Consider the following 25,833-nt stretch of genomic DNA (forward strand, 5'->3'; position numbering starts at 1 on the left):
TTTGGGCAGAGAGGTACTTTATGAGAGTTAACAAGAGCAGATGTAAGGTCCTGCACCTGGGATCAAACAACCCTCTGCATCAGTACAGGTCAGGGGCTGCCCTGCTGAAAAGTAGCTCTGAGAAGGATCTGGGAGTCCCAGTAGACAATAAGTTATCCATGAGTTAGTAATATGCTCTTGTGACCAAGAAGGCCCATGGTATCTTGGGATGCATTAGGAAGAGTGTGGACAGGAGGTTGGAGGAGGTCATTCTCCCCCTCTACTCTGCCCTGGTGAGGCCACAGCTGGAGACCTGGGACCAGTTCTGAGCTCCCCAGTTCAAGAGAGACAGGGAACTGTTGGAGAGAGTCCAGGGAAGGCAACAAAGATGGTTGGGGGATTGGAGCATCTCCCTGATGAGGAAAGACTGAGAGAGCTGGGACTGTTCAGCCTGGAGAAGGCTGAGAGGAGACCTTATTATCTAAAGGGTGGGTGCAAGGAGGATGGAGTCAGGCTCTTTTCAGTAGTGCCCAGCAATAGGATGAGGGGCAATGGGGATAAACTGGAACACAGGGAATTCTATCTGAACACAAGGGAAAACTTCTTTACTCTGAGGGTGGCAGAGCCCCAGGACAGGCTGCCCAGGGAGGGTGTGGAGTCCCCTTCTCTGGAGATATTCAAAGCCCCTGGATGCAGCCCTGAGTGATGTGCTCCAGGGGTTCCTGCTTTTGCAGGACTGGATGATCTTTAGAGCTCCCTTCCAACTCCGATGATTTTGTGAAGTGTTTGGTAGGACAACTAACTTGGCCTTGAGCTTGGATGGGGAGGTGCTTTAGCAGAGCAAATTGCATTTTAAAATAAGATACTACAATGTAAATGCTAACGTGTGGCTACTTCTACACTATCTTGGCACTAATGTAGCCCAGGTTAGCTTCTTCACCTTCACTGTATTTTAACCAGGCGGCTCATTCACTTGGAATATTAATCAGGTAGAATTCTGGTGCAGAAAGCTGCTTTCACAGAGCAACATTTTCAAAGGTGTGCCCCTTTTTCCAGCTGAGCTGTCTGTGAAGTGACAAAATCTCTCCAACCCAGGAAAGGGAAAAAGGGGTAAGGGGTGAGGAGAAGCCTTCCTTTTAAAGAACTTTTAAAGTTCGATACCTGGTTAATCTTACTGAGTTAAAATGAGTTCAGCACTGAGAGTAGCTAGAAGGCAGGATCCATGAGCAAGATGATGATGCAAAAAGCGGTTCTGTCACCTACTGTGATTTTCTTCTCTTGAAAAACTTCAAGTGTTTTGTTTCCTGAAGGAAAAAGCGCTACATCTAGCACAGAGTTTACTGTTCTGTCAGCAGCACTCGGGTTTGTAACAACTCTGAACGATATTCTAACCGCAGCTCCCTTTTATCTGCTGATATAATCCGGCAGGGTTTGACACCTTTTTAGACATGAAAAGACTTTATCTTGTCTCAAGTAACAGCTGCCATTAGTCTCTTTCACCCTCCCTATTCCCAAGTATCTTTCCTGACAGAAGAACACAAAGCCCAGCCTGTGCAAGGCCTCAGCTAAATAATCCCCTTCTCCACTTGGGAAATTTCTCTGGCAACTGGCAAAAGAGATTTACCAAGTTCAACAGTTCTATTAACAAAGTAGGAATTGGTGAGCACAATTAAAATTATTTTTTCCTTTTGTTAGGCACATTCACACACATTTCTAGGTATGTCAGAGCATGTGTAGCTTGACTGTGGCATACATAGAAATTAAGGGGGTTTAAGATTTTTTTATTATTTACATATTCCATGTCATGCACGTTTATTTTCCTTTCTAGTTGATTTCCTAGTTATCTGAAATATCGAGTTACTACCACAAGGAATGCCAAATAAATGTTTCCCTTTGTCAAAGTATGCTAAATACGTCTGCACTAAGGAGATGTTTCACACTGTGTTCAAGTTGGGAAATAATGGTATTTATACTGCTAAGGCAGAGCCTGGGGACCTGCTCCTTATCTGCAGGAATAATTCAAGTTAAGAGGGGTGCTGACATCAGGAGTGATACACCAGGTAGAGAACTCAGGCTGGTACAGTAGTTCTGCAGAAAAACTTCCAGAAAAGTACTTATAATAATGGTGTATCTTTACTTGCAACCCATCCTCATTGAAGAGAGTCCAGAGGAGGCCATGGAGATGATCCTTGGGCTGGAGCAGCTCTGCTCTGGAGACAGGCTGGGAGAGTTGGGGTGTTCAGCCTGGAGAAGAGAAGGCTCCAGGGAGACCTTAGAGCACCTTCCAGGGCCTGAAGGGGCTCCAGGAAAGCTGGGGAGGGGCTTTTCACCAGAGAGGGCAGTGACAGGACAAGGGGTGATAGTTTTGAACTGGGAGAGGGGAGATTTGGGTGACACATCAGGAGGAAATTCTTCACTGTGACAGTGGTGAGACCCTGGCCCAGGTTGCCCAGGGAAGCTGTGGCTGCCCCATCCCTGGCAGTGTTGAAGGGCAGGTTGGCTGGGGCTTGGAGCAGCCTGGGCTGGTGGGAGGTGTCCCTGCCCATGCAGGGGGGTTGGACTAGATGATCTTTAAGGTCCCTTCCAACCCAAACCATTCTATGATTGATTACTTTAGATGAAGCACCCTGATACAGCCTGTTTGGGCTGATCAAAGGAGATGATAAAAGCAAATACATTCCAGGTCATTTGGCTTATGCACCACATTCATTTATACTTACAACCAGTTTAACACAATATTGTAGGAATATTTCCTGCAGAGGAACAACCTGTTTTATCCACTCAATTATTTGAACATTTTCTTCACAAGTGCAAGAGGTTGCAAAGCAGTCAGCTTTGGCATGGTAAAAACACTTCCCCAGAAAAATAATCCCTAATCCTTAGATCAAGTAAATTACACAAAGATGAGAAATCCATTTCCCTTCTGTAACAAATCAAAAATTTAATTCAAGCGACAGTCACCCCTAATGATAAATGTTTGTGTGTTTATCTGCTGCAATGAGCAGCTACAGCCCAACTGAACGCAGGTACCTGTACAGTTGTTTCCACATGTATTGCTGCTTTCAAAGCACTGGCAGAAAACCTGCACAAAATTGAGATGTATTGCAAATGAAAAACCTGACATTTTTCTGCTCTTCATGCTTGAACTGTATTTATGAAGCCAGATTAACTTGTGGTGATCTCCCTAGTCTCTTCTCCTTCTGCAGTTCTTAATGTCATAGAGTCATATCTTATTTCTGGATTCCATCATCAGCAAGTCATGAACCTGGCATTCAGTGAATAATCCATTAAAGGCATCATCCCAGGCAGATTTGGAAAACAAAAAACCCTCCAAAAATTCCCCTTGCCCCCCAGTTCCAAACAAAACCTTAACACACAGAAACCCACACATTATGGGTGAAATTTTATGATCCTTCCAACAAAAGAGCACATTCCCATACACTGGGAGTGCACACAAGTGAGGTCATTCTCATGATGTTGCAGTTTGTCAATAAAAATCCAAACTCTTGATTCCCATATTCAGTGCTCACAATCAGCAGCAAGGAAAAAAACAACCCAAAACATAACCAATAACAGTATTTTTTCCCACAATCAATGGTCTGGTCTCTCCCCTGCTGACCACTGCATAAGGAATGTCTCAACTTAGGGTCCCCAGATGAATTCTCCTCTCATACTCTATAGTAATTCTATTCTTCTAGTTGCTCCCTCACATCAGCTGGGTCGTTAAGAGTCTCCAAAAGAGAGAGACCACCTTCAAAACTGACAGTAAATTTCCAATACTAAGGATTTGCCTTCTCATTTCCATAATACATTTCTCATTTGGAAAAACAATTATCAAGAAACTTTCTCCACCTGCCCACAGAGGAAAATACAAAACTACCACTTTAGCTACTTACAGACTGTATTATCTGTGGACTACATATTTCTTCCTTGAGCACATCTAGAGCTGAGCTTTTCAACTCTTCAAGCCTTGGCCTTTATGAAGAAAGAACTGACATATTCCTGCAGGGATGGCTATTCTACCTCTCAGTTGTTAACACTGCACTTTGGTCAGAGTGGCCCTCCTGGTTGGTCCAGAGAAAAAGTCATGAACACTTCAGCACAAACAAGGAGGCATTTCCTAACGCTGGTAAAGAGAAGATTTTTTTAAGAGACTGTGTCTATAGTAGAGAGGCAGAAGAACACTTTCAAAAATGCAATTCTATTCAAATTTCCAAACAAACATTTACATGGTATTATTCAAAGAATCTGCAATATCATCTTTTGATTTTCTGCAACTTTATCTTCATTCTATTAAAAGGAGAAGTGTTAGATGGGATTTCATATCTTCAGGAAAAATGCCTCAAACTATAAATGTCAGATTAAAACAGCCATCACATTTCTTCAAATATTAGATATGACAGCTACAGAACCAAAAGATCCTTTTATGGCTTATCCTATTCTTTGGAAGATGCACATACAGTTTATTATAGGGCATGGCATATAAATTCAGCTACCCTGCAAGGTACATCTGCTATGTGTGTCTCTATCTGGGCTTTCACACAAGTAGCATCCCAGGATTTGAAAACCCATTTTAAAACTAGCAAAATTAAGTTACTGGAGAAGAACAGAAAATTTGAGCTGGAAAGAGCTGTATCAGTTTGTCTTATTAAGCATATTCAACAGCAGGCCAGGCACTATTTTAGTAAGTCTGGTTTAAATAGCTGTACACAAAATCCTCACAATTGGCTGGGAAAAAAACCCAACACCTTATTTAGTAAGTAAGCCTCCCTGCTCCTTGGTATACAATATCCTGATGCTTATATACCAAGCTCAGAATGTAATCAAATCCAGAAGAACTACAGTCAGCTATCTAGTGCTTCTGCTGTAATTTTAGTTTCAAACTTTAACTCCAGTATGCAGTTTCACTGCACTTCTTATCCATCAACACTTACAATTGATAGAGCATATTACAGAAACTCAGAGAAAAACTCTGTAAAAGCTGAAGGTTCAGAGTTAATTGTTATCATAATCTATTTTATGGAGAGCCTAATTGTTTTTGATTCTTCCTTTTAGTCTTTCAGACAGGGGCAGGGGACTGTCTGTCCATGTATAAGGCAGAACAGCACTACTGGCTTGCAGAGTGGGACCAGAATCTGACCTCTCAAATCGCTGCTCTGGACTTTGGGGACAACTGACTTCCTCTACAGATGATGCTTTGGGAGATACTTGCAAGGCCAAACTCTGAACAGTTTTTTTAAAATTGGTCTGTTTCTTCCTGTCTTTAATTAGAAGGGCTGAGTCACTGTTTGTTCTTTTGCTAGTAACAGTGTTACTGCTTTCCTCTGTAAAACATTTTTTCAACTGACTGGGGTTCAGCTGCCTTTTCTGCTGCTCGTAAATCAGGTTTTTATTCATGCTCTCATCATCACTCTCTTCACTAGAATGACCTCTGTTCTGACACACACTCATTTTAATAGAAGTTTTCCACGTAGCTTTTTTAATGTGACAATCAGTCACAACATCTGCTGCCTTTTGAGACACTGGAAACACTTCACACCCAGGATGTAGTTTCTCATTTTTACTTTCCTGCACTAGTTTATTTAACTGACAGGAGGAAGAGACACAATCTTTATCAGGATTCAATGTTTCTTTTGTTTGTTTAAAACCTTTTGAAGACCACAGTTGCTTTACATCTTCAGACAACAATGGGCTTGATGGAATGGCAGTCTTCTTATGTATTCGCTTGCTTAGAGACCACTCCTGAACTTGTCCTACAGCATCATCTGAAACCAACTCATCTGCACTATCAGAATGATGTTGATCAGATTGCACAGAACCAGAATATTCCCAGTTATTTCTTACTGTTTCCTGACCTAGTGGATGCAAGTGTTTTATGCATGTACTTAAGTCAGCTGCTGGATCGTGGGTATCACCCCCATGGGCTGGTGAATTGATGAAGATTTCTTCCAAATCAATTACAGCAGAAGAGGATGATGTTCCTGAATTTTTAGTCAATTGTGCTGGCAACAGAGAGGAGTCAGCCCACGTTCTCTGTAAGAGTGAGTGAGATGATGCAGTCTGAGGAAGAGCAGCAGCTGGTGCTGGCATCTGAACAGCTGTTTGGCAGGAAGCTGCAGCTAACACAGGATCTTTTGATTCAGTGCTGCTCTGCTGTAGAAACTCTGGAGGAGTTTCTACAGCTGACCTGGAGTCTTGCACAGGAAAGATTCCACACCTGGATTTTAAATTCAGTTGAGACAGAAGATTGCTAACTTCATCATAAACATCAGGTAATTCTTTTTCTTTTGGTCTGTCCTTCCTGTCTGAAAAAAATAAAAAGGGCAAATCAAAATGGGATATTAATCACAGTTCAGATTTCCTAGTGCTGAGTTATAAAACAGTAAGATACAAGCACAGTCCCTGCAAGATACAATGCCCTGAAACTTGACATGATATTTATTGCTCAGACAATCATAACCGGGAGAGAAGTTTGTTGCTTTTGCTTTTTGTATCATGGCAAGACCCACAAGTTCTTAAGAAATAAGTTTTTGGACTTACTTTTTTGTTTCTTCTTCGGAATTTCTGACTTTTCCACTTGATAATGGGCAACAACATCAGGATAAGCAGCCTGAAACAAAGACTCCTCTTCCACTGTGACTACAAACAACTCTGCAGGCTCATCTTCTGCATCAACATAATGCTCTGAAAAATGAATGAATGCACATTACACACATATCAAATTAGGGAATAGGAAAACCAAAAAGCCAAAATATTTATCTGAGTACAAAAAAAGGCACATAAAAAGGTGAATAGTACAGTGTCTGAGGTGTAGCTGTCAAGTCTTTTTCTTTCTGCCGGTCTCCTGGCTCAAAAGGGCACACTACAGCTGGAAGTCTGCCAGCAGAGAAAACATCTAGCTAGTAACCAGTCACAGCTTTGGGCACATAGTGAATTAAGTAAGAAACAGAGAGTTCAGATCTTACCAACATGTAACAGAAAAAGCACCTGAAGACTAAGTCTCTTGCTTTCTAGGGAATTTTTTTTCTTCAAAAGCACTGCTTTTACTTTCAGGCTATGTGAAATTTGATGCACTTTTTCTACTGTTTTCGTAGAACAGCTTCCAATCTCACCCCCATTTCACTGCCTTAAAGCGTTGTGAAGCTCTTTTCTTCTTCAAAGCATTTTTCTATCAACTGTTTTGTTCCATAATATACATAGAAACCAGACCAACCTGGTTTTTGCCATGCAATTTCAAAGCAAGGAATTCCGTTTTTAACACGTGTCTTGACTATCCTGGAACAACAAAAAGAAGCCAAAAAGGAAAAAAAATATCTAAATTATCTAAAAATATTTCAATACTCTAACTTGTAATAACTGAGAGGAAAAACACTCTTGTAATAGTGAAATTAATATGTTTTAAAAATGCACTACTTCCTGTATTGTTAGCGAAATATTTTATCTAGATTACAGCACTTAAACTTTTTTTTTTTTTAGTGAAACAGCTCAGAGGAGCATAAGAAGAAATAAAAATGCTGTTCTGTAACAGCCAAACATAATGCAGACTCCTACAAACATCAGTTTGGTACCTTCAGCTGTGCCACAGAGAAGGCTGTTGCCATAGACAGTAATTTTCTGAATGACCAAACAGGGTAATTTACCCTTTTTGCACGAGAGCATGAATGAAGATTAAACATTAACTGAGCAAGGATAGTCAGTCTTTATGAGATTTCTCTAAAAACATTATCTACACCCCAGTTTAATACATTTCTGTTTGTGAAGAGGCTCCTGCTGAATCATTACTGTGTTTTTAACCACTTGCTAACAACAGAAATTTTCTAGAGCACACACAATCTGTCTTTTAAACTCCTAAAACACTAGAAAGTGTTATAAACAGAGAATATCAACAAACCATTAATCAAGGTAAATGCTGATAACTTATCTAGCCAACGAATTTAAAAAGCAGCCCCCAGCCAGTCTCTCCATTCTTTTGAAATACAACACTGAATAGAAGATCTCCTCTGTGAGCAGGGATTTAACAGACTATGACATGCCAAGCCAGAAGAGATCTTCCCACCTTGCTGCTGACTGCCCTTTTGTCCCCCAAACAGCATCAAGGAACATGGAAGAACTACTAACCTTCTTGCAATACAAGAATTTTGGGGAGGCAGAGTAGAATTCTGGTTTTATTTGGGAAATGAATCCTGGCCTAGTGGGAGGTGCTCCTGTCCATGGCAGAGGGGTTGGAACTACATGATCTTTAAGGTCCTCTCCAACCCAAATCAGTCTATGATTGATGCTATGGTTCTATCAGACAGTCAGATATTGAAGTTGAAATAAAGTAACAATTCTCTTCACATAGGGAAATTAAATTCAGATTTGCCAACAGACATTGTAGGTTCTAAATATTTATATATGTTTAAGAAAAGATTAGACTGACAGAACAAGAAGGTACTAATTCTGGCTAAGAAAACCTCTGAGTAACACAAACCTGGATGGTGGGAAACTAGCTACATTCTCATCTTGTTGTTTTTTCCTGCATATCCATTTCTAGTAACAGGATAGTTGGCCATTTTTTATATTCCTAAATGCAGCAGTCCTGAATGCAAATGTTGTTTTGAGAAGAGGCAGCAGAGTAGAACTGTAAGCCAGAGATTTCATCAGACACATGGTATGATGAAAGTCAGTAGGTCTCATAAGAAATCAGAGACCATGACTGCATCTGCAGGTGCTCATTTCTAAGCCTAGGCTCTTACTTTGAATCACAGAAGTCCAATTAAACTGCTAACGACCTGAGCAGGCAATGAAACCTAGAATGTTGACTCGCACATGCAGGTCCAAGGAGACAGAATAGAAAGTAAGCACAAGGAAAAGCAGGCATTGTCAGTCAAGGAAAACTGATATACATATATTACTTTGTGCAGCAGTAGTGTTAAAAATTGGTGTACTGATCTAAATTTTTACCTCTGTTCAAAAATGAGCACAAAGCTTGAAGTAAAGATGGAAACCCCCCCATTTTATTGCCACAAAAGAAGGAAAAAAACCCCATGCTTTTTCCTCCAGCAGCAGAAGTAAACATATGAAGTTAAAGAAACCAAATCCATTACCGTATTGCCTGCAGTTGTTTTGAATCAATGTACCCAGATTTTCTCTGGATCATATCATAAAGTGTCAATAGTGCTAACAGTTTCTTACAAGCGTAATGTTTGGCCCATTCCATCTTCTCAGAAGCAAATATCTGTTAGTTAAAAAAAAAATAAATACAAAAAATACCCCAGACTTTAAAACTTTCTTATTTTGTTAGATACCATGTTTAGACAGCTATGTGTTAGGTACTCAAGACTACTTAAAATATTGACAATATCTCAGTGCCAAGGGAGGGAACAGTCATCTGTAACAGGGTAGATTCAGTAGCTGTCAGTACCAGGGCAAGGAAGCTCTTTTCAGGCTCAGACCCGGATTCTTTTTAGTAGTTCCCAGTGACAAGATGAGGGGCAATGGGCACAAGCTGGAACATGGGAAGTTCAATTGAAATAGGAGAAAAAAAACCTTATTAACTCTGAGAGTGACAGAGCCCTGGGACAGGCTGCCCAGGGAGGGTGTGAAGTCTCCTTCTCTGGAGATATTCAAACCCCCCTGGATGCAGCCCTGAGTGACATGCTCCAGGGGATCCTGCTTTAGAGGGGAGTTGGGCTGGATGATCTCTAGAGCTGCCTTCCAGCTCTGACAATTCTGTGAAACAGTTGTGTAGTGGCAGCAGCAGTGTGCTTTGAGTTAAAGAGCATCTGAACTTGACAGCTGGCAGTGTTGTCTGAACACCAGGACAGGCTTCCTCTAACACTGGAACAGGTTTTCTAGAGAGGCAGCTGATGCCCCAAGGCCTGTCAGTGCGTAAGTGGCTTTTGAACAATGCCCTTAGTAATATCCTTTCACTTGGTCAGCCCTGAACTGGTCAGGCAGTTGGACTAGAAGGCTGTAGTCTCTTCCAACTGAAACAGTCTATGTAATTCTAAATACAAGCCTGCTATCTGGTTTTAAGAAAACAGGCAAGATTCAGAATAAAAGCCACTTCTACTTGTTATATGCAGAAGCTGGTTATCTCAATGCTACCCTAAAATCAATGAAAAGAAAGTTAAAGGTTAAAAACAAAGAGTCCACATCTTCTCTGAGTTCTCTTTCTTCCACTATTCACTATACCTCTTTACATCAACTGATGTTTTCAAGGTCTTCCATTTTAGGCTTTCAAAAAATGAAGTATATTAAGAAGTTGTAGCAAGATTCTGTAATTCTTACTTCCAGTAAAATTACCAGTGAAGTTCAGAGTTATCACAGATACTTTCCTTGCTAATAAACAAAAGACTAAAGAGCTGAATATACAGTATTTTGTTATATACCTGAAAGGACAATAAATTTGGCCTTTGGCATTCCTTTATCTTGATCAACTTATTCTTGTTTACAAGAAATTCTTGGATAACCTTGAGATAAAACAAAAAAAGAGACACTTTGAGAGGGCAGAAATCTGAAATTTCAATTAATTGGTTTATAAAAATGATCTTTAAATAGGCTTGCTGGTTACCTCAGAGAATGGAAAGCCCTCACAACTGGTAGCTTTTCTGCAGGAAAAACAAACTTGTTAGGAACTGAATGAGAAAAAAGAAGAACTTAAAAGTTCACCCTGCAGCTGAACACAGGGCAAAGCAGTTCAATTTCAAGACATTCCTACTTTCTGATATTGTCCTCCACTGCACTTGCTTGTTTCACTCGCTGTAGCTGATGCCATTCACAAGGGCAGCAGGTTTTGGAGTTGCTGGGCTTGCAGCATCTAGAGCTTCCACAAAATTTACATCCACTGTGCTCATGTTCCCTGTAAGATCCTACAGAAGAAGATGCATGAAGCATGAGGAGAAAAACAGGCTTCCAAAATCCACATATACAAAGCTAATAGTACAAAGCTTGAACACATAAATCTGACATTAGTAGCAGCTGTAAGCAGGTCTGAGGGCATTAGCTGTATTTATATATATATATTCAGTGAAAACTGACAAATATGAGCAAGCTTTCAAATTTTTTCAACATGTTTTCCCAAGTTTCAGACCTTATGCTGAAAAATTTATTACCTAAAAACCTGCAGAAGTAGTCCCTGACATCCTGACAAATGTACATGTGACATATTTGAAACAAGCTTTTCCTTCTCCAAGCAATGGATTTGAATGAGTTCACTGATCCAAAATGCTACCAAAATGAGGTTCTTTAATTTCTTTTTAATAAAATACTGCAGTAAAAACCAGCAATGCTAATGCATTAAATCCTCTTGATGGAAGATCAATCTGGGCAACTAAAGAAATAGTTGCTGGTCAGTATACTTTGTTTACTGATAAGGACAAACAGCTGAGATCACACAACAGCACTGTGGTAGTGTTCTATCTGCTATGAACTAGTTTCATACCTTAAGCAGTCCCCAGCATTAAAAATATTCATATAAAAATACATACACACAATATTGAAATTGCAGAGATAGCCCAGAAGCTGAATGAGAAGATCATCTGGTTTTAATGCTAGTCATAAAACTCCAAAAGCCAAACAAACAAAAAATCCCCAATCCACCCCATACACGCAGAACAAAAAATAAACTACTAGGTTAAAAATAAAATTCAGTGCTTTTCACACTGACCTGGATGATGGCACTCAGAACAGTGAATTACCCTTTTAACAAACAATGGTGGATTATTATCATATTGAAATTGTTCCTGCCATTGCTCAAACCTAAAAGGATGATATCAAAAGGATTTTTAAAATATATTTTAACTTTCATAATTAAATAAAACACATAAAAATACTCCCTTTATACTTCTCAGGTATCTAACCAAGAAACAGAGTTTTCTCATTTATAAAATTGTTTCTTTTAAAGTACATTATATGACTTGTTTTTTTAGTAATCACACACCTATGACAACCAGCATAGAAAGCATTTCATATCTCATGTTCTGATCCACAGCCCAACTAAAAATCACCACAAGTCCCTCATCAGCCCTTTCCTTTCCAATGTATCAACCTATACCTGCTAGCTCAAGAGCTAGGAGCCAGCTTGTCTAGCAAGACACAGAAGTCACTTAGCAAACAAAGTAAGGAATGTTGTAATGTCTCCCACCACCAAATTAATTTACAAACATTGTCTTGGAGCTGAAGTACATCCTAGCAAGTATTTGACCAAGAGAAAAGTACTTAATCGCACAACATAAACTTTCATTTTACCTTTGCAGTAAGTTTTGACCTTGCAAAGTTTCAATTAACTTTAAAGCTTGTTCCTTCCCAACTCCTGGAACACCCTGTGAAGACAAACCACATCTAATGACGCACAAAGTATTCAGATTCTCATAAAAACTCCCTTCGTAGCATTACATAAATAAATGAAGAAAAAAGATCCCAGATGTTGAGACGAAATTGAGAAAAATAATTTTTGACCAAGTTCAGAAGTCAGAGGAGGTAACATGACAGCTGTAGTACCCTGTAACACACACAAGCTGCTTGAAATGCTCTTGTGCTCAACAGCAGATCGGATAATGCAAGCTGGGGAAAGAAGGTAGTAGAAAACAACAGGAAAAGTGGTTTTATTTGGTTCGTTTTCCTTCTTGTCATCTGCAACAGGACTGCAACACAGAAGATTGGTAACATTCTTGCCAGGTGACTGTTAGAGAGCTGAAAATTTTCAGAATTGTCTTGGAGAGACAGAATGAAGACAGTACTTGTGGATTTTAGAGTCAAAAGGCTGGAGCTTAAGAGACAGAACAAACCCAGCAAAAAGCTTTCACTCCCAGGAAAGAGAAGCTTTATGGCAACAGAAACAACTTTTAATATATGAAGACCTCAAGCACTTCTATAAAATCAATTTGGACAGGTGACAAAGAAACATGCAAGAGCATTTTCTGAAAAATAATTAAAGCCCCCCCAATAAAACCACAAACCCAAAGAACTCCTTTCCTCCATTTCAATAACTGCTTGCTTGATTTTAATATTTACTCCATTCTTACCTCTGCAGTATTCATGTCCTTATAGGAAGGGACTACCAGCACGGAGAATAGATAGGGACAGTGAATATTTTCAGAGAACCAGAGAAGGGTTTTGGTTGGGAGGGATCTTTAAAGGTCATCTAATCCACCCTTCCTGAAATAAGCAGGGACACCTTCAACTGGATTAGGTTGCTCAGAGCACCATCTAACCTCCCCTTGGAAGTTCCTCTCCTGGAACCTAGCTAATGGACTGAAATTCAGAACTTTGTAGTAGACATACTGAAGAGTGAACGCCAGTTGATTCAGAACAACCAGAGGGGGAGCACAAAAAATGATCAGAGGAAGAGAACATCTATCCTATGAGGAAAGGCTGAGAGAGTTGGAGTTGTTCAACCTGAAGAAGAGAAGGTTCCAGGGAGACTTTAGAGCACCTTCCAGGACTTAAAGGCAGCTTATGAGAAAGATGGGGACAAACTTTTTAGTAGGGCCCAGGACAAGGGGCGATAGTTTTAAATTTAAAGAGGGTAGATTCAGACCAGATACAAGGAAGAAATTCTTTAGTGTGAGAAATTGGTGACTGATCCTTTCCTCTCCTTGTCTCAAACCACAAGCTTTTCCTTGTATTTTCTCCTCCCCATACCACAGTGGGAGGAGAGAGCAAGCAGTTGCATGGTACTTTGTTGCCAGCTAGGCCTAAAACCATGACAATGACCTTTAAAGGTCCCTTCCAACCCAAATTATTCTAGGATTTAAAACATATATACTGCTTTTCCAGTTGCTCTTTTGATCCTTACTCTGTTTTGCTAAGAATCAGTACAGTTGAAAATAAAGATTGCATTGAGTGTGCTCTCTACAGCATTATTACAAATAAATCTAAACCTTATTTTTATTCAGCTGTAATGGCTGAACTGAATATATGCAACCACATTACATCAATGTACATTCAAAGCCAACTAGAAGTTCTCACTGGACTGCAGCCAGGCACTCATACTCAGATATTCAGCTTCCACAAGGAAAGCATTGCTTTGATATTTATTCAACAAAGGCAGTGCAATTATAGAGTGGTATTTTCCTTTATCTGTTCTGCCAATCCCCATTCCCAATGCAGTCCTATAATCCAGCTTTCCTTGGAAGTTTCTGTCTTCATCCACTTTGCTGGGATGCAGTAACTCAAAAGATCTATCTGGCATTACTTAATTGTGTCACTTCAGGACTATACAGGAACGTGGCATTTTGGGAGCTGCTAGCTCCATTACAGTGGAGAGAGGAAGAAACCAGCAAGAAGCCAGGAGAAAAAAAGACTCTATAAAGAGAAGCAAGCCTTAAAAAAAAAAAAAAATTAGAGCTATCTGCTCTTTCAGCATTATCAACTGTTCCAAAGCAGTTTTATCAAAATGTAACACAGTTATTTAAGAGTAATTAGATATTCACTGCAAGCCTGAATGGGAGCAGCAGCTGCCTGAAGTCACTGAGCTGTATGGAAATCTAGTTTCCTCCCATTTCCTGTCAATTTCAAATAGCCAATGAACAGTCTCCAAAAAAAAAACCAACAACCCAAACAAGAGCTTATAGGAAATGCAAAAAGAAAACCCAAGATCCTTCTCACTTGATTCATGAGGAAATTTTTCAAATAGGTGGCTTCTACTTCTTCAAAAATCATATTTACTAATGACAGAACTAAAAGTCCAAACTGCATCCAGAATTGGCATGACTAAAAACTACAGTTCAAAGTCATCACCACCAAGTCTTCCCACCAGCACAGAAAAAGCTGTTTTTCTCATTTTTTGCAGCTGCTCTGCCAGGATTGTCCTTACGTGCAAATAGCTACAAATCGTCCTCACAAACACCTTTGCTCAATGTAATCAACATCAAAACTTTTGACTTCACCTCTATTACAGGAAAAGTTTGGGATAATACATAACACTTTTTGAAATATTAATGTTCATGAACCTTTAAGCCTTCACAAATAAAATTTACAGCAACTTACTAAGCATCTTCTTCAACTAGATCTCAGTAATCATGCACTGCCTACAGTTTTGTCAGCATGCCCATGTCTCCCTTGATATAGCTGGTTGTTTTTCAAGACAGTTTAAGTATCCAATAAAAAATAATTATATTGCTTACCTTTGGAAGGTAATCACAACCCAGAAGAACAGCTAGCCCAATCAAAGACTCTCTGTCACAACCAAGCTTTTCCTTAATTGAGGACATTGTGTAACAGTCAAGGTGTGGATCCTGCAAGAGAAATGTATTGGACGTGTTATTTTTGTACTATAAGGGAAGGAGATTCCCTGAGTCACATTCAGCTGGAGTTGCTCACCCATATCTGCTGGAAATGGGTGTATCCCATAAATAGAGTCTGAGAGCAAAAAGAAAAAAAAAAAAACACACAACAAAAAAAACCAATTAAAATTGATAATGTAATGCATGGACACCACATGAATACCTAAGTCAAGTTTTAAGTATGGGCATCAGCTGTTGAGAGAAACTAAAATAAGCCAAAGGGTGTTTTTAAGGTTTACTACCTGTACAAAAAGTGTGGCAAAACTGACGTTACCCAGCACTAGTGGCTGTGGAAGTCATCTCAGGAACTGCAGTTTATAAAATCCATGTAAATATTTAAATGTGCTTCTTGAGTAAAAAATGAAAAAATAATTAAAATGTTACCTAGCACGTGAGACACAAAGGAACCTCTAAAGGGTAGAAGGACTCAAACACAGCAACAGTCAAGATTAACATGAATCAAAACATAGGATGCTGCCCTCTGCCCCCCTGCAAAAAGAGACCAGAAAAACCCCAAACCCACACAAGCCAGCAACACAGTATCATCCAGCTTTATGGAACAGATGCCCCTGACAGACACACATTCACATTCATTATTTTTTTATGCTGACTTGGATATGTAACAAAGTACACCTGAAAGCTTGAGGCCACCTTCATTTTTGGTGCTAAATGACAAGAAAGTTGAATGAAAGAACCAGGTCAAGACAAAACCACCAAAGCAAATAATCTTCCATCAACTTTTAGAAGTTAATTGTTCATAGCACTTTTTTTTTTTTACTGTTCTATGGATTTTCTCCTATGACTGAAATATTTTCTCAACAAGTCTTTCAGATGCACATTATTAAAGATTTCAATCTCGATACCATTTTCCCTCCACTTTCTTGCTAGATTCACCAGACAGAATACACACGTTCCTCTCTAATTTACAGAGTAAGTATAAATTACAGAAATTTAGGGTTGCCTTCCACTAGTTCTGGAAAATTTCATTCCTAACCAATAAAGACTTCAGATCAAGGTCAGAAATGGATTTGTGGTTTTGAATGACCACAACCACTGATGAGGATACAGATGTACAATCCCCACCCTAGTCACATTCAACTGGAGACTAACAGTATTAAAGTGTATTAATAATAAGCCTGTAAGATGCAAATGTGTGCACACTATTATTAGATCCAGGAGGCTGACCACCCCCACATGCCCTAATGGTAAATTCATAGGAAGCAACTACTTCACTCAAATTCTCCATTGTAGAGGAGGAAGGGGAGGGCAAGTTTGCTTCTTAGCTTTATATAACATGTCACAGGACCCTACAAACTGTAATACTCCAAGTGTTTTTGAATCCAGTGGTTTTGCTCTCACATCCAACACACAGACTGCCAGTAATTCAAAGAAAACACTCCTGCCTTAAATGCACTGCATTAAACAAACCTAACTACTAGAGGGTAAATGCAATAATATCTACTAAGCAATTGTTTCAAGTTCATTATTTCTATTTACACTTTTGGGAAGACTCTAAAGAGAGTGAGAAGGGGATGAGGTACATTACCTTAGCATTCATGGCAAAGTTCCTATAAACTGTTTGAGCTCCATATAAGAAGGCATCTCCATCATTGGTAATGCAGCCATCAACATGTCCTTTTGCATTTAAGTAGGCACACATTGCCTCTGCTTCCCCAGCTGCCTGAACCCACGGGACACCTAAACACTCCAGCAGTTCCAGACACTAGAAGTAATCCAAAAGAAATAAGAAATGGAATGTTGAATTAGATCCACTTATTAGCATGTGTTTTCTCAGACACAAGTGTATACAAAACCTGCTGCTGTTGTACTGCTCATAGAACACTACATCAATACAGCCCCTGCTTTAAGAAAAATACAGCTTACAGTAACAGTCAAAAGAAATACTCAACTAAGAGCAAAACTACTAGTTACAGGACTTAACACATGATGAATGGCTACTCCGTCAACATCTTTACCCTTTCAATAGGCATTCAGGATGTTTTTGAAAGAAAAGTCCCAAAGGAATATTTATCTTTGTGAAGCAATACTGGTTGTTTACTCAAGCAGTGATACTGGGCTAGCCCAGACATCTTTCAACAGGCCTAAGTAGTATCAGGCACCAAGTACAACACTGACAGCCACAGGGCAAGACAAATTGGTGCATGCTCATACACTTCTTACAGAGTTCAGATAAAAAACAAAATTATGTTGGAATTTAAGAACAAAAGATGATTTGATGCACTAAATGTACTGAGGCCACGAGTCTATAAATTGTATCTCATCAAATTTGGAATAGACAAACATGGTTACATATCTGCAACAGTGAATGCATTCAACTACTGAATAGGAAGTCTCTGCAACCAGTTGTCTCGACCATCTATACCAAGGTGACTACACAGTCTTCCTGTTAGCCTAATTCAGCAGGTTTCCAACAAGAGTATCCTCTTAGCTAGTCAGCTGGTTTACCAAATCACAGATTTACATTACAAAACAGTCCCAGTGTACCCCTTTAAAAATACACCAGCTTAGCTTAAATAGCTACACAACACATTTCTTTTTTCACATATACTACAATCTAGATTTTTATAAAGTATCAATACTAACACTGTAGAAGAAGGAAGTTGAATTTCAGTAATAAACACTGAATTATGACTGTGGCTTACTACAGCATAACATGCATAGAACACATCCAACACGAAAATTGTTCTGACAGGGTCCCTCTCCTACACCACCAGTTAACAGGTGCCATGAGGGCCAACTTCAAAGGCACATGTTTGCTCAGAACTCAAAATACTGTTGAAATTTGTTGTGTAGAAAGCTATGAACTCTTTTTAGCTCTGGTATTTAATTTGGTTAAGATTTTTTTTTTTTCCTATCACATTAAAAACACTGAAACACAGCCCTCCATTACCTCTTTTAACATGGCTTTAAATAAAGATCTCCCTGTTCTTGCAGCTCCAGCTTTCTTCGAAGGCCCGTAGCGCATCTCGTTCCTCTTACTCATGGTGTCTGCTTTCAACTTGGGGGCCTCTCCTTCCATGACAAACACCAGTTTAATTCCCATCGATGTGAAGCAAGAGAACCGAAAAAATAGGTTTCTGCAATGAAGCAAGGTGTTCCATAAGCTGCAGAAGTAGCCAAGCCTGATTTCTTCCCACATTTTCCTGATATCCCTCAGCCTGCTCTCAGAACAATCTTAGCTTTCTCTCATTCCCCCACTCCCAAGCTAACAAACCTTTATCAACATCCCTGTCTTTGGTTGTTTTGCTATGGACTTGTAACAGTTTTAGAAAATTCTCCCCAAAATACCATATAAGGACAAGAAAGGCTTATTTTAGGTATAAAGACATAAGCAAATTAAAAGGCTTAATAAAAGACATTCAGTATCCAAAGCCTGCTTCCAAATACATATAACCACATTCACTCTTTTATATACAAAAAAATTTAATCCCAAATCTATCAATACATCAGATTCTGAAGTGACTGAATGCTGTAGCATTAGACAGACTCATAGATTTTACTACCATGCCAATTTATTTCATATGCAAAACAGAGCAGGTGACAGGTGGAATTTTGCAAGGGAGCAGTATTAACTGTTTGGTCTATGACAGTACAATTGAGAGCAGTAATATCAGACAGCATTTACCTTTTCCAGTAATTCCACAATCAATCTTTCAGAAAGAGTAATCAAACATTTATATCTCTTGATTGACATGGGAAGACTATTACTCTACATTTAATTTTTTATCCACAGCAAATTTACAAAGTTATAAGCTCATCTTTCGAGGCTGGTTTTACTTACACAAATGATGTAAGAATCAATCACACTAAATTTCTGTAAAATACTGAGCATATCAATTTAATTTCCAACTGCCTGGAAACATTTCCTTTTTATTTGGTAGAAATCTGTTCATCCCTTTGTCATACTTTGGAAAGATTGCATCAGAAATCTGGCCTGATGCTCCCATTCCACTGCACAGAGGACATCCTATCAGAGGGAGGTAATGACTTCAGTCATGCTTCAAGTTTTAGTTAATTATCCATGTGGATATAAGCATAACATTTTAACAAATTAATCTTCAAATATGCTGGTATTAAGTATCTGTTGAATTCAACAGAAGCCACAGGAATGTCTAACAGCAGCTAGTAACTGTATTCTTTAGCTAACCAGCAACAGGTCATTTATGAAAAATTTGAGTATCTTTTAATTTTTATCAGCATCATTTACAGAAAACAATGCTTTGAAGTTACAGCTGCTTATGCTTGATCATTCCTTAAGTATGTGGTTCATTTAAGTTCAAGATACACATATTTAAGGTTGTTCATAAGCCTGAAGAATGATTTAAACATATTTAATCCAGCATGGGGGCTAACTAGAATTTTAATTTATAAGCCACATCAGGCTAAAACATGCTTGACTCTAAGCACACTCTGAATTGACTAGAATACAAATTGCTGTGATAAAACAGTTGAAATTCCCATGCTGCCTTCCACCACACAGCCTCAGAAATATACAGGAATTACTAGGACATTGCTTTGTGTTCCTTAATAATCTGCATAGCACACAGTGCTGAATCACAGTAAGATAAACATGTTTGTTTTTTTTTTATCTCCATCTCATCCTTAGCTACAGTTGAGGCCTGAGCAGTTCTATTTGCACCTGAGCATTAAGTTCAGCCAGCACGACTGAGTCTCCACTTCAAACCCTTTATGCACATAACACAAGCCATAACAGAAACAAACAACTGAGTCAAATTAATTTAGGAGGCAGTCTTAAATTCGGAAGTGCCACCACACCTAAATTATACAGCTCCAAGACTTTTGGCTACAATAATTTCTATGGGTACCATACCTCAGATGTGGCTTGGTAACTACTCCAATCATCTTTTTGACGGTCTGGGCTTCACAAACCCACAAGCTTAAATCAACAGCAAGTGTTTTTCCTTTGAGAGTGCTCAAGTTGACAGGTTGTCTCACGGGCTCAAGGATTTGCCACAGATTAGTCACTCCCATTGTTCTAGCTTCTTTGCTGTCGGCATGAAAGTTTGAGCTGTGAAGACCAAGCGAAATAAAACAGTGTCAGAACATGACATGAAGTCTGACATGTTACGAGCATGAGGTTTAGAAAATAAATACTTATTTATTATCTGTTCTACTTTTATGGGCCAAGAACACTTGCAATCAAGCCTTCTAAATGTGCAGTGACTCTAGTTCACAGACAGCTTGTTACTAAATATGCTGTTTCAACTGTACATTTTCATTGTTGATAGCCTGAACATAAATAAAAACAAACTCAGTTGGGGGGAGAGAAAGAATTCATTTCCAAGTCTCCTGTGTCCCTTGCATACACACAACCCAGGCTTCATTTAAAAACAAAGAAAAACCACACCTCTTGAGGGAACTACTTTCAGGTCTGAAGTGTTAGGGTTGATATTAAAGTGTTCCTATTTATGTAGAAGCAGCTTAAAGCTACTTGAGAATATTTATGACAGAATTGAAACTCTCCTTAGTATTCCAGGATGATATAAGAAATGTCAACAGTTACATATTCTGCCTTGGAAAATTCAAGTTGAGCTTCAGGAAAAAGAACAAGAGGGTTACTGGTTACCCAGAGGTTGCCAAATTTCTGTTCTTGAAGACTTTCAACATCCATCCAGCAGACTGCCTTACTGGTTTAATTCACAGAATCATAGAATAGGTTGGAAGGGACCTTAAAGGTCACCTAGTCCCACACTGGTCAAAGTCCCCTTCTGAGCACAGAACCAGCACTGATGACCTCCAGAGGTCCCTTCCAACAAACATTTCAACATTTCTAACACTGTGACTGCAGAAACACACCAGTGTTTTTACTATTTTAATCTATTCCTGCACTGTCACATTGCACAAAGTTTGCCTTGTACTTATTTATCTACTTTTCCCTCTTCTCCCTGAAATTGGAAGATAAAAATAAAATAACATTTGGAATGTTTTGTATTTATTTCAATATATAAAGCAGGGCAGCTAACCAATAATACATCATTTCTGCCACCGCAGAAATAAAGTTCTCACGTTAAGATTTCCTTATGTTTTTCTATCCCATTTCTTTAATTTCTTCAGTCACCTAACCTGATTTTATTTGTATGCACACACAGCATAATGCATTGCTTTCGTTGTTCTTACACCCCAAGCACATGAATGGAGTTAAAAATATAAATAAAGCATGGCATTATTTCTTGAAGTACAGAATGATCAGTTTCTCTGATGCATGGGGGCGAAGCAAACAAATGGCATCCAAATGTGTGATATTCAGCTTTGGGAGGGGTGTTAACCTAGGAAAAAAAGGGAGATGCATTTTGTGATGCAATCAAGTGGTTCCTGTCAGTCTACACCAAGATATGTTTTCAAAAAAACACAAACTGTGCTAGTTGGTTTCTAAGTATTGTTATGGAATGTCACATGGCACTTAACAATTAACAGGAAAGACAAATACATTACAAACACCTAACACTCCATAAGATTACAACTCATAAAGAAAATAATAAGTATCAACATTGAAAACTACCAACCCCCCCATTTTCAGTTTGAGATAATAAAGTAGCATTACACAAGGACAAAAGTCCTCCTTACTCTCATTCAATGTATGTCTAAGGTGGATTTATATAAGTCTCTAAGACCTACTTATCTTTGTTTTTTTTTAGTGCATTCTGTAAAATATTTAGATCTGGATCCAGTAGGAAAAACAGATCTAGTACTTTTAAGAGCAGTTATCTGTCTAACCAGATTTTACTGAGGAGCTTCAGTCATCACAAGCTGCCGACCTTCTGAGAGAGATGGTAACTTCCAAAGCAGGGAGGCTGAACCCGACTGTCTCCATATACTTACATACCACTGAAAGCACCATGCTTAGTAAAAGATCATTGACAGGAAATTTAAACCAAAAAACCCTCCCACAAAAAAAAAAAAAAACAAACCTTCTCAATTTCCCATTGGGCCAGGATGTGCTACAGCTTCATTACTCCTCAACAGCGTTTCAAGACTACATTCTACTCTAGGAAGTCTTTTACACAGGCAGAACAGCAAACCCCTTACTTGAAAATGGCACAGAAGACATTTAACAGGGAAGTTTAATTCACGGATATTCTGCCTCTTTGCCGAGGCAAGCTTGCAGAGACTGCCCAAGAACACGCTTTTTATGTCTTTTAAGAAGGGGGGAGAAAGCAAAGCAAGGCCATGACATGTTGGGAACAACCGCTTCGCCCCCTCTCCGCACCAACCCGGCACCTGGGATCAACCCGGGCACCCGCAGCACGGCAGGACGCTCCCGCACTTCAGACTCCTCCTCATCCTCCTCCATTTCCCACCCCCGAGGGGAACACGGCGGCGGGAAGCTGCCTGAAAGCCAGATAACGACCGGCACCTTCAAGCACGGACCCTCCGAGCGCCCGCCTGCAGGCGAGGCCGGGCGAGGCCGCCTGCCCGCCCAGAGACCCGCCGGCCTCCCGGAGGGCTCTCCCTGCCCGCCCAGGGACCCGCCGGCCTCCCGGAGGGCTCTCCCTGCCCGCCCAGGGACCCGCCGGCCTCCCGGAGGGCTCTCCCTGCCCACCCAGGGACCCGCCGGCCTCCCGGAGGGCTCTCCCTGCCCGCCCCCAGACCCGCGGGCCCAGAAGCGGAGCCCGGGGCGGTTTCAGGCTCCCGCCGCTTCCTCAGCGGAGGCGACTCAGCCCTGAGGGGGGGGGGATCGGTAGAAACTCACATCCCGCCTGGAGACCCGAGAGGCTCCGGGAGACCTGGGGCCGCTGATCTGCCGCGCTCCGCACAGCAGAGAGAACAGGCGGTAATGCCAGCCCAGACCAACCCCCTTTTCCCCGCTACAACCCGGCTGGCTCCCGGCGGGAAGAGCCCGGGAGGCAGCTCCGCCCTCTGGAAAATGGCGGGCGGGCGGGAGGGCGGGTCCCGGGGAGTGCGCAGGCGCCTGGCGGGGGCTGGGCCGCCCTGAGGGAGCACCCCGAGAGCTGCAGCCGCTGAGGTAGAGCGAGGGGCTGGGGAGGGCCCGGGGTGGCTTTGGCGGGTGGTTTTTGTTGGGGTTATGTGAGCGCTGGGGGCTGGATTTTTGGTTCCCCCCCGCTCTCCGGCATGGCCGCTGGTGTGAGGGCTTCGCCCCGGGGGGGAAGCGGGTGAGGAGCGGCTGCAGCCCGGGCTTTCCAGCCCCTCCGCCATCGCTGTCGGTTCGCCGGCAGGTCTGGGGATCCTTCCAGATCGCCCGGAGAAGGCGTTGAGCCAGGCGAGAGAGAGAGAGAGAGAGAGAACGCGCAGGGACTGGGAAGGGCGAGCGGGGGGGATCTGTGCCCTTCTCCTCCCTTCTCCCTGCTGCCTTCGGGGCCGGCGTCGAGATGGGGCGGTTTGGATCTGGTGCGGGTTGTCTGGGCTGTGCTCAGGCGGGAGACATGGGTGTCAGAGCCGTGTGGTCTGACATGAGGGGTCTGCACGGCCCCTGTAGCCCCTGGCAGTGCTCGGTACTTCAGGGCTTTGTGAGAAGCTGGGCTCCTGACTTCTCTGAGATAGGTACCTTTCAAGTACAACAGACAGTGTCTCTTCCCTTCAGGATTATGAACCTCTGGAGTTAGTTGATGATTTATTTTTCGCTGTCCTTGTGTCTGGTTAAATGAACACGGTGTGCTGTGCATCAGGAGAAGCCCAGAAGTCTTTTCTTCCTCTTCTCCCACCCTTCTCTTGCATTCTGTCCCCCACAGATCTGCTCGGATGACTTTTCTCTGCCTCTGCTTTGTGAACTGGAGGGGAGGGAGTAGGGGCTTTAACTGGTCTGGGTGCAGGGTGGTTAAAGTGGATGTTTTGGGAAGTAGCAGCTTCTTCCCTGCGTGGTCACCAGGCCCCACACCTGGTTGCAGGAAGGCCAGTGGTGTGGTTTTGGTGTCAGTAAGTTGGTTGTATCTGCCCTGGGTGAGGCAGAGTGTGCCCAGCTAGGTAAGGAAGAGGGAAAATGGTTGTAGAACCACATTGCAATGGACACTGTAGAAAGAGATGCCATTGGTTAAGTTGGAGCTTCAGTGAGCATCAGTGCGTGTTGCTTCCAGTGGATGCAGCCTCTGTTTGATGTTAACAGGGTGAATACTTTTCTCCTGTAACATGTGATAGTCCTAACAGCTTTATACAGCACATTTCGGGATTGCAGTTTTCTTTCATGCTCATGTTGGGCTCAACAAGGCCAAGTGCCGGGTCCTGCACGTGGGTCACAACAACCCCAGGCAACTCTGCAGGCTTGGGGAGGAGTGGCTGGAAAGTTCCCAGAGGAAAAGGACCGGGGGGGGGTTGGTTGACACCTGGCTGAACATGAGCGAGGTGCCCAGTGGCCAAGAAGGCCACCAGCACCCTGGCCTGCATCAGGAGCAGTGTGTCCAGCAGGAGCAGGGCAGGGCTGGTGCCCTGTGCTGGCACTGGGGAGGCTGCAGCTCCAGCTCTGGGTGCAGCTCTGGGCCCCTCACTGCAGGAAGGACATGGAGGGGCTGGAGCGTGTCCAGAGAAGGGCAGTGGAGCTAGGGAAGGGGCTGAGGAACAAGTCGTACAAGGAGTGTCTGAGAGAACTGGGGATGTTTGGTTTGAAGAAGAGGAGGCTGAGGGGAAACCTCATTGCCCTCTACAACTACCTGAAAGGAGGTTGTAGGGAGGTGGGTGTTGGCCTCTTCTCCCAAGCAAATAATGACAGGACCAGAGGAGATGGCCTGAAGTTGCAGCAGGGGAGGTTTAGATTGGATATTAGGAAGCATTTCTGTACTGCAAGAGTGGTCAGGCACTGGAACAGGCTGCCCAGGGAGGTGGTGGAGTCACCATCTCTGGAGGCGTTGAAGAAATGTGTAGAAGAGGCTCTTCAGGGCATGCTCTAGTGGCTGAGATTCTAAGTTGTATGTTTGTGGTGTGTGGTGGTGTTGGTTTGTTGTTTTGTTTCGTTTTTTTTTATGGTTGGACTTGGTGATCTCAGAGGTCCTTTCCAACCATGACTATTCTGTGATTACATGCATAATAATTACTTCTAATAATTTGTAGTGATCCTGTGATGTTTTTATAAATGGATCTATCTTGCCCTTATTTGTTCCTAGTTTGTAGCTCCAGTTTTTATTCCTAGCTGTATGTTCTTACATTCCATGATAGTGAAGTTAATTAAGTCAATGACTTTTGATTTTTCTTTCTGAATAACAGTCAGTCTCTTGTTTGAATTATTGATGTTCCTGACTCTGTCATTGCAAGTTTTTATTAACATAGTTCTACTTTATATTGCAATATAAATGCAAATTTAGACTTCAGATTTTAAATATGATGTTTGGTCCATTAAAAAAATCTCTTTCTGTTAACGTTTGTCAGTAGTGTCCATTGTTGGTTTCCCAATAATCTGTCACATATTTTAAAAAACTTGATACTAATGTATGTTTTTGCCTGTCTAATTGTTTCCAGTAGAGTATTGCACATTTTAATAACCTCCAGGTCAGTCAGATTGTCTGCTTTTTGTCTAGGTTATTTTGTTCTGTTTTCCACTCTCTTTTTCTTTACTGTCCAATTAGTGTAACGATAGAACTTGTATCCCTGATCTTTAGTT

At 41.2% G+C, this 25,833-nt stretch overlaps 2 protein-coding genes across 5 annotated transcripts in view; one reads left to right on the forward strand and one right to left on the reverse strand.

Annotated features, from left to right (window-relative positions):
* Positions 1-2,666: 2,666 nt before the first annotated feature.
* On the reverse strand, positions 2,667-23,135 carry GEN1 (GEN1 Holliday junction 5' flap endonuclease). Of its 2 annotated transcripts, XM_051615962.1 has the most exons (15): positions 22,981-23,135; positions 22,199-22,315; positions 20,101-20,298; positions 18,160-18,346; positions 16,795-16,971; positions 15,090-15,200; positions 12,211-12,284; positions 11,630-11,721; positions 10,682-10,832; positions 10,535-10,571; positions 10,353-10,433; positions 9,066-9,196; positions 7,193-7,254; positions 6,520-6,663; positions 2,667-6,284 (listed from the first exon to the last, which is right to left on the reverse strand). In XM_051615962.1, exons 3-15 carry the CDS (start codon positions 20,259-20,261, stop codon positions 5,008-5,010), a joined length of 2,685 nt encoding a protein of 894 aa, XP_051471922.1. In that variant the 5' UTR covers positions 20,262-20,298; positions 22,199-22,315; positions 22,981-23,135; the 3' UTR covers positions 2,667-5,007. The 2 variants fall into 2 exon arrangements, with proteins under 2 accessions (XP_051471922.1, XP_051471921.1); XM_051615961.1 differs by lacking the exon at positions 22,199-22,315.
* Positions 23,136-23,204: 69 nt separating this feature from the next.
* SMC6 (structural maintenance of chromosomes 6) overlaps positions 23,205-25,833 on the forward strand; it is a 962,009-nt gene continuing 959,380 nt past the window's right edge. For all 3 annotated transcript variants that reach the window (XR_007889153.1, XR_007889154.1, XM_051615953.1), the window contains exon 1: positions 23,205-23,253. The gene's annotated coding sequence lies outside the window, so the exon portion shown is untranslated. The remainder of the gene's footprint in view (positions 23,254-25,833) is intronic.

The sequence above is a fragment of the Apus apus genome, chromosome 3 (genome assembly GCF_020740795.1).
Source record: "Apus apus isolate bApuApu2 chromosome 3, bApuApu2.pri.cur, whole genome shotgun sequence".
In the NCBI taxonomy this organism is placed as follows: Eukaryota; Metazoa; Chordata; class Aves; order Apodiformes; family Apodidae; genus Apus; species Apus apus.

Bases quoted from the DNA above. Each gene is read 5' to 3' on its own strand.
- GEN1 (XM_051615961.1), bottom strand. From the start codon at position 20,261: ATGGGAGTGACTAATCTGTGGCAAATCCTTGAGCCCGTGAGACAACCT. The intron at 15,201-16,794 runs GTAATGTACCTC...TTTCTCTTGCAG, and splicing joins ACTTTGCCATGAATGCTAAG to GATCCACACCTTGACTGTTA. The intron at 10,434-10,534 runs GTAACCAGCAAG...TTTTATCTCAAG, and splicing joins AGGGCTTTCCATTCTCTGAG to GTTATCCAAGAATTTCTTGT.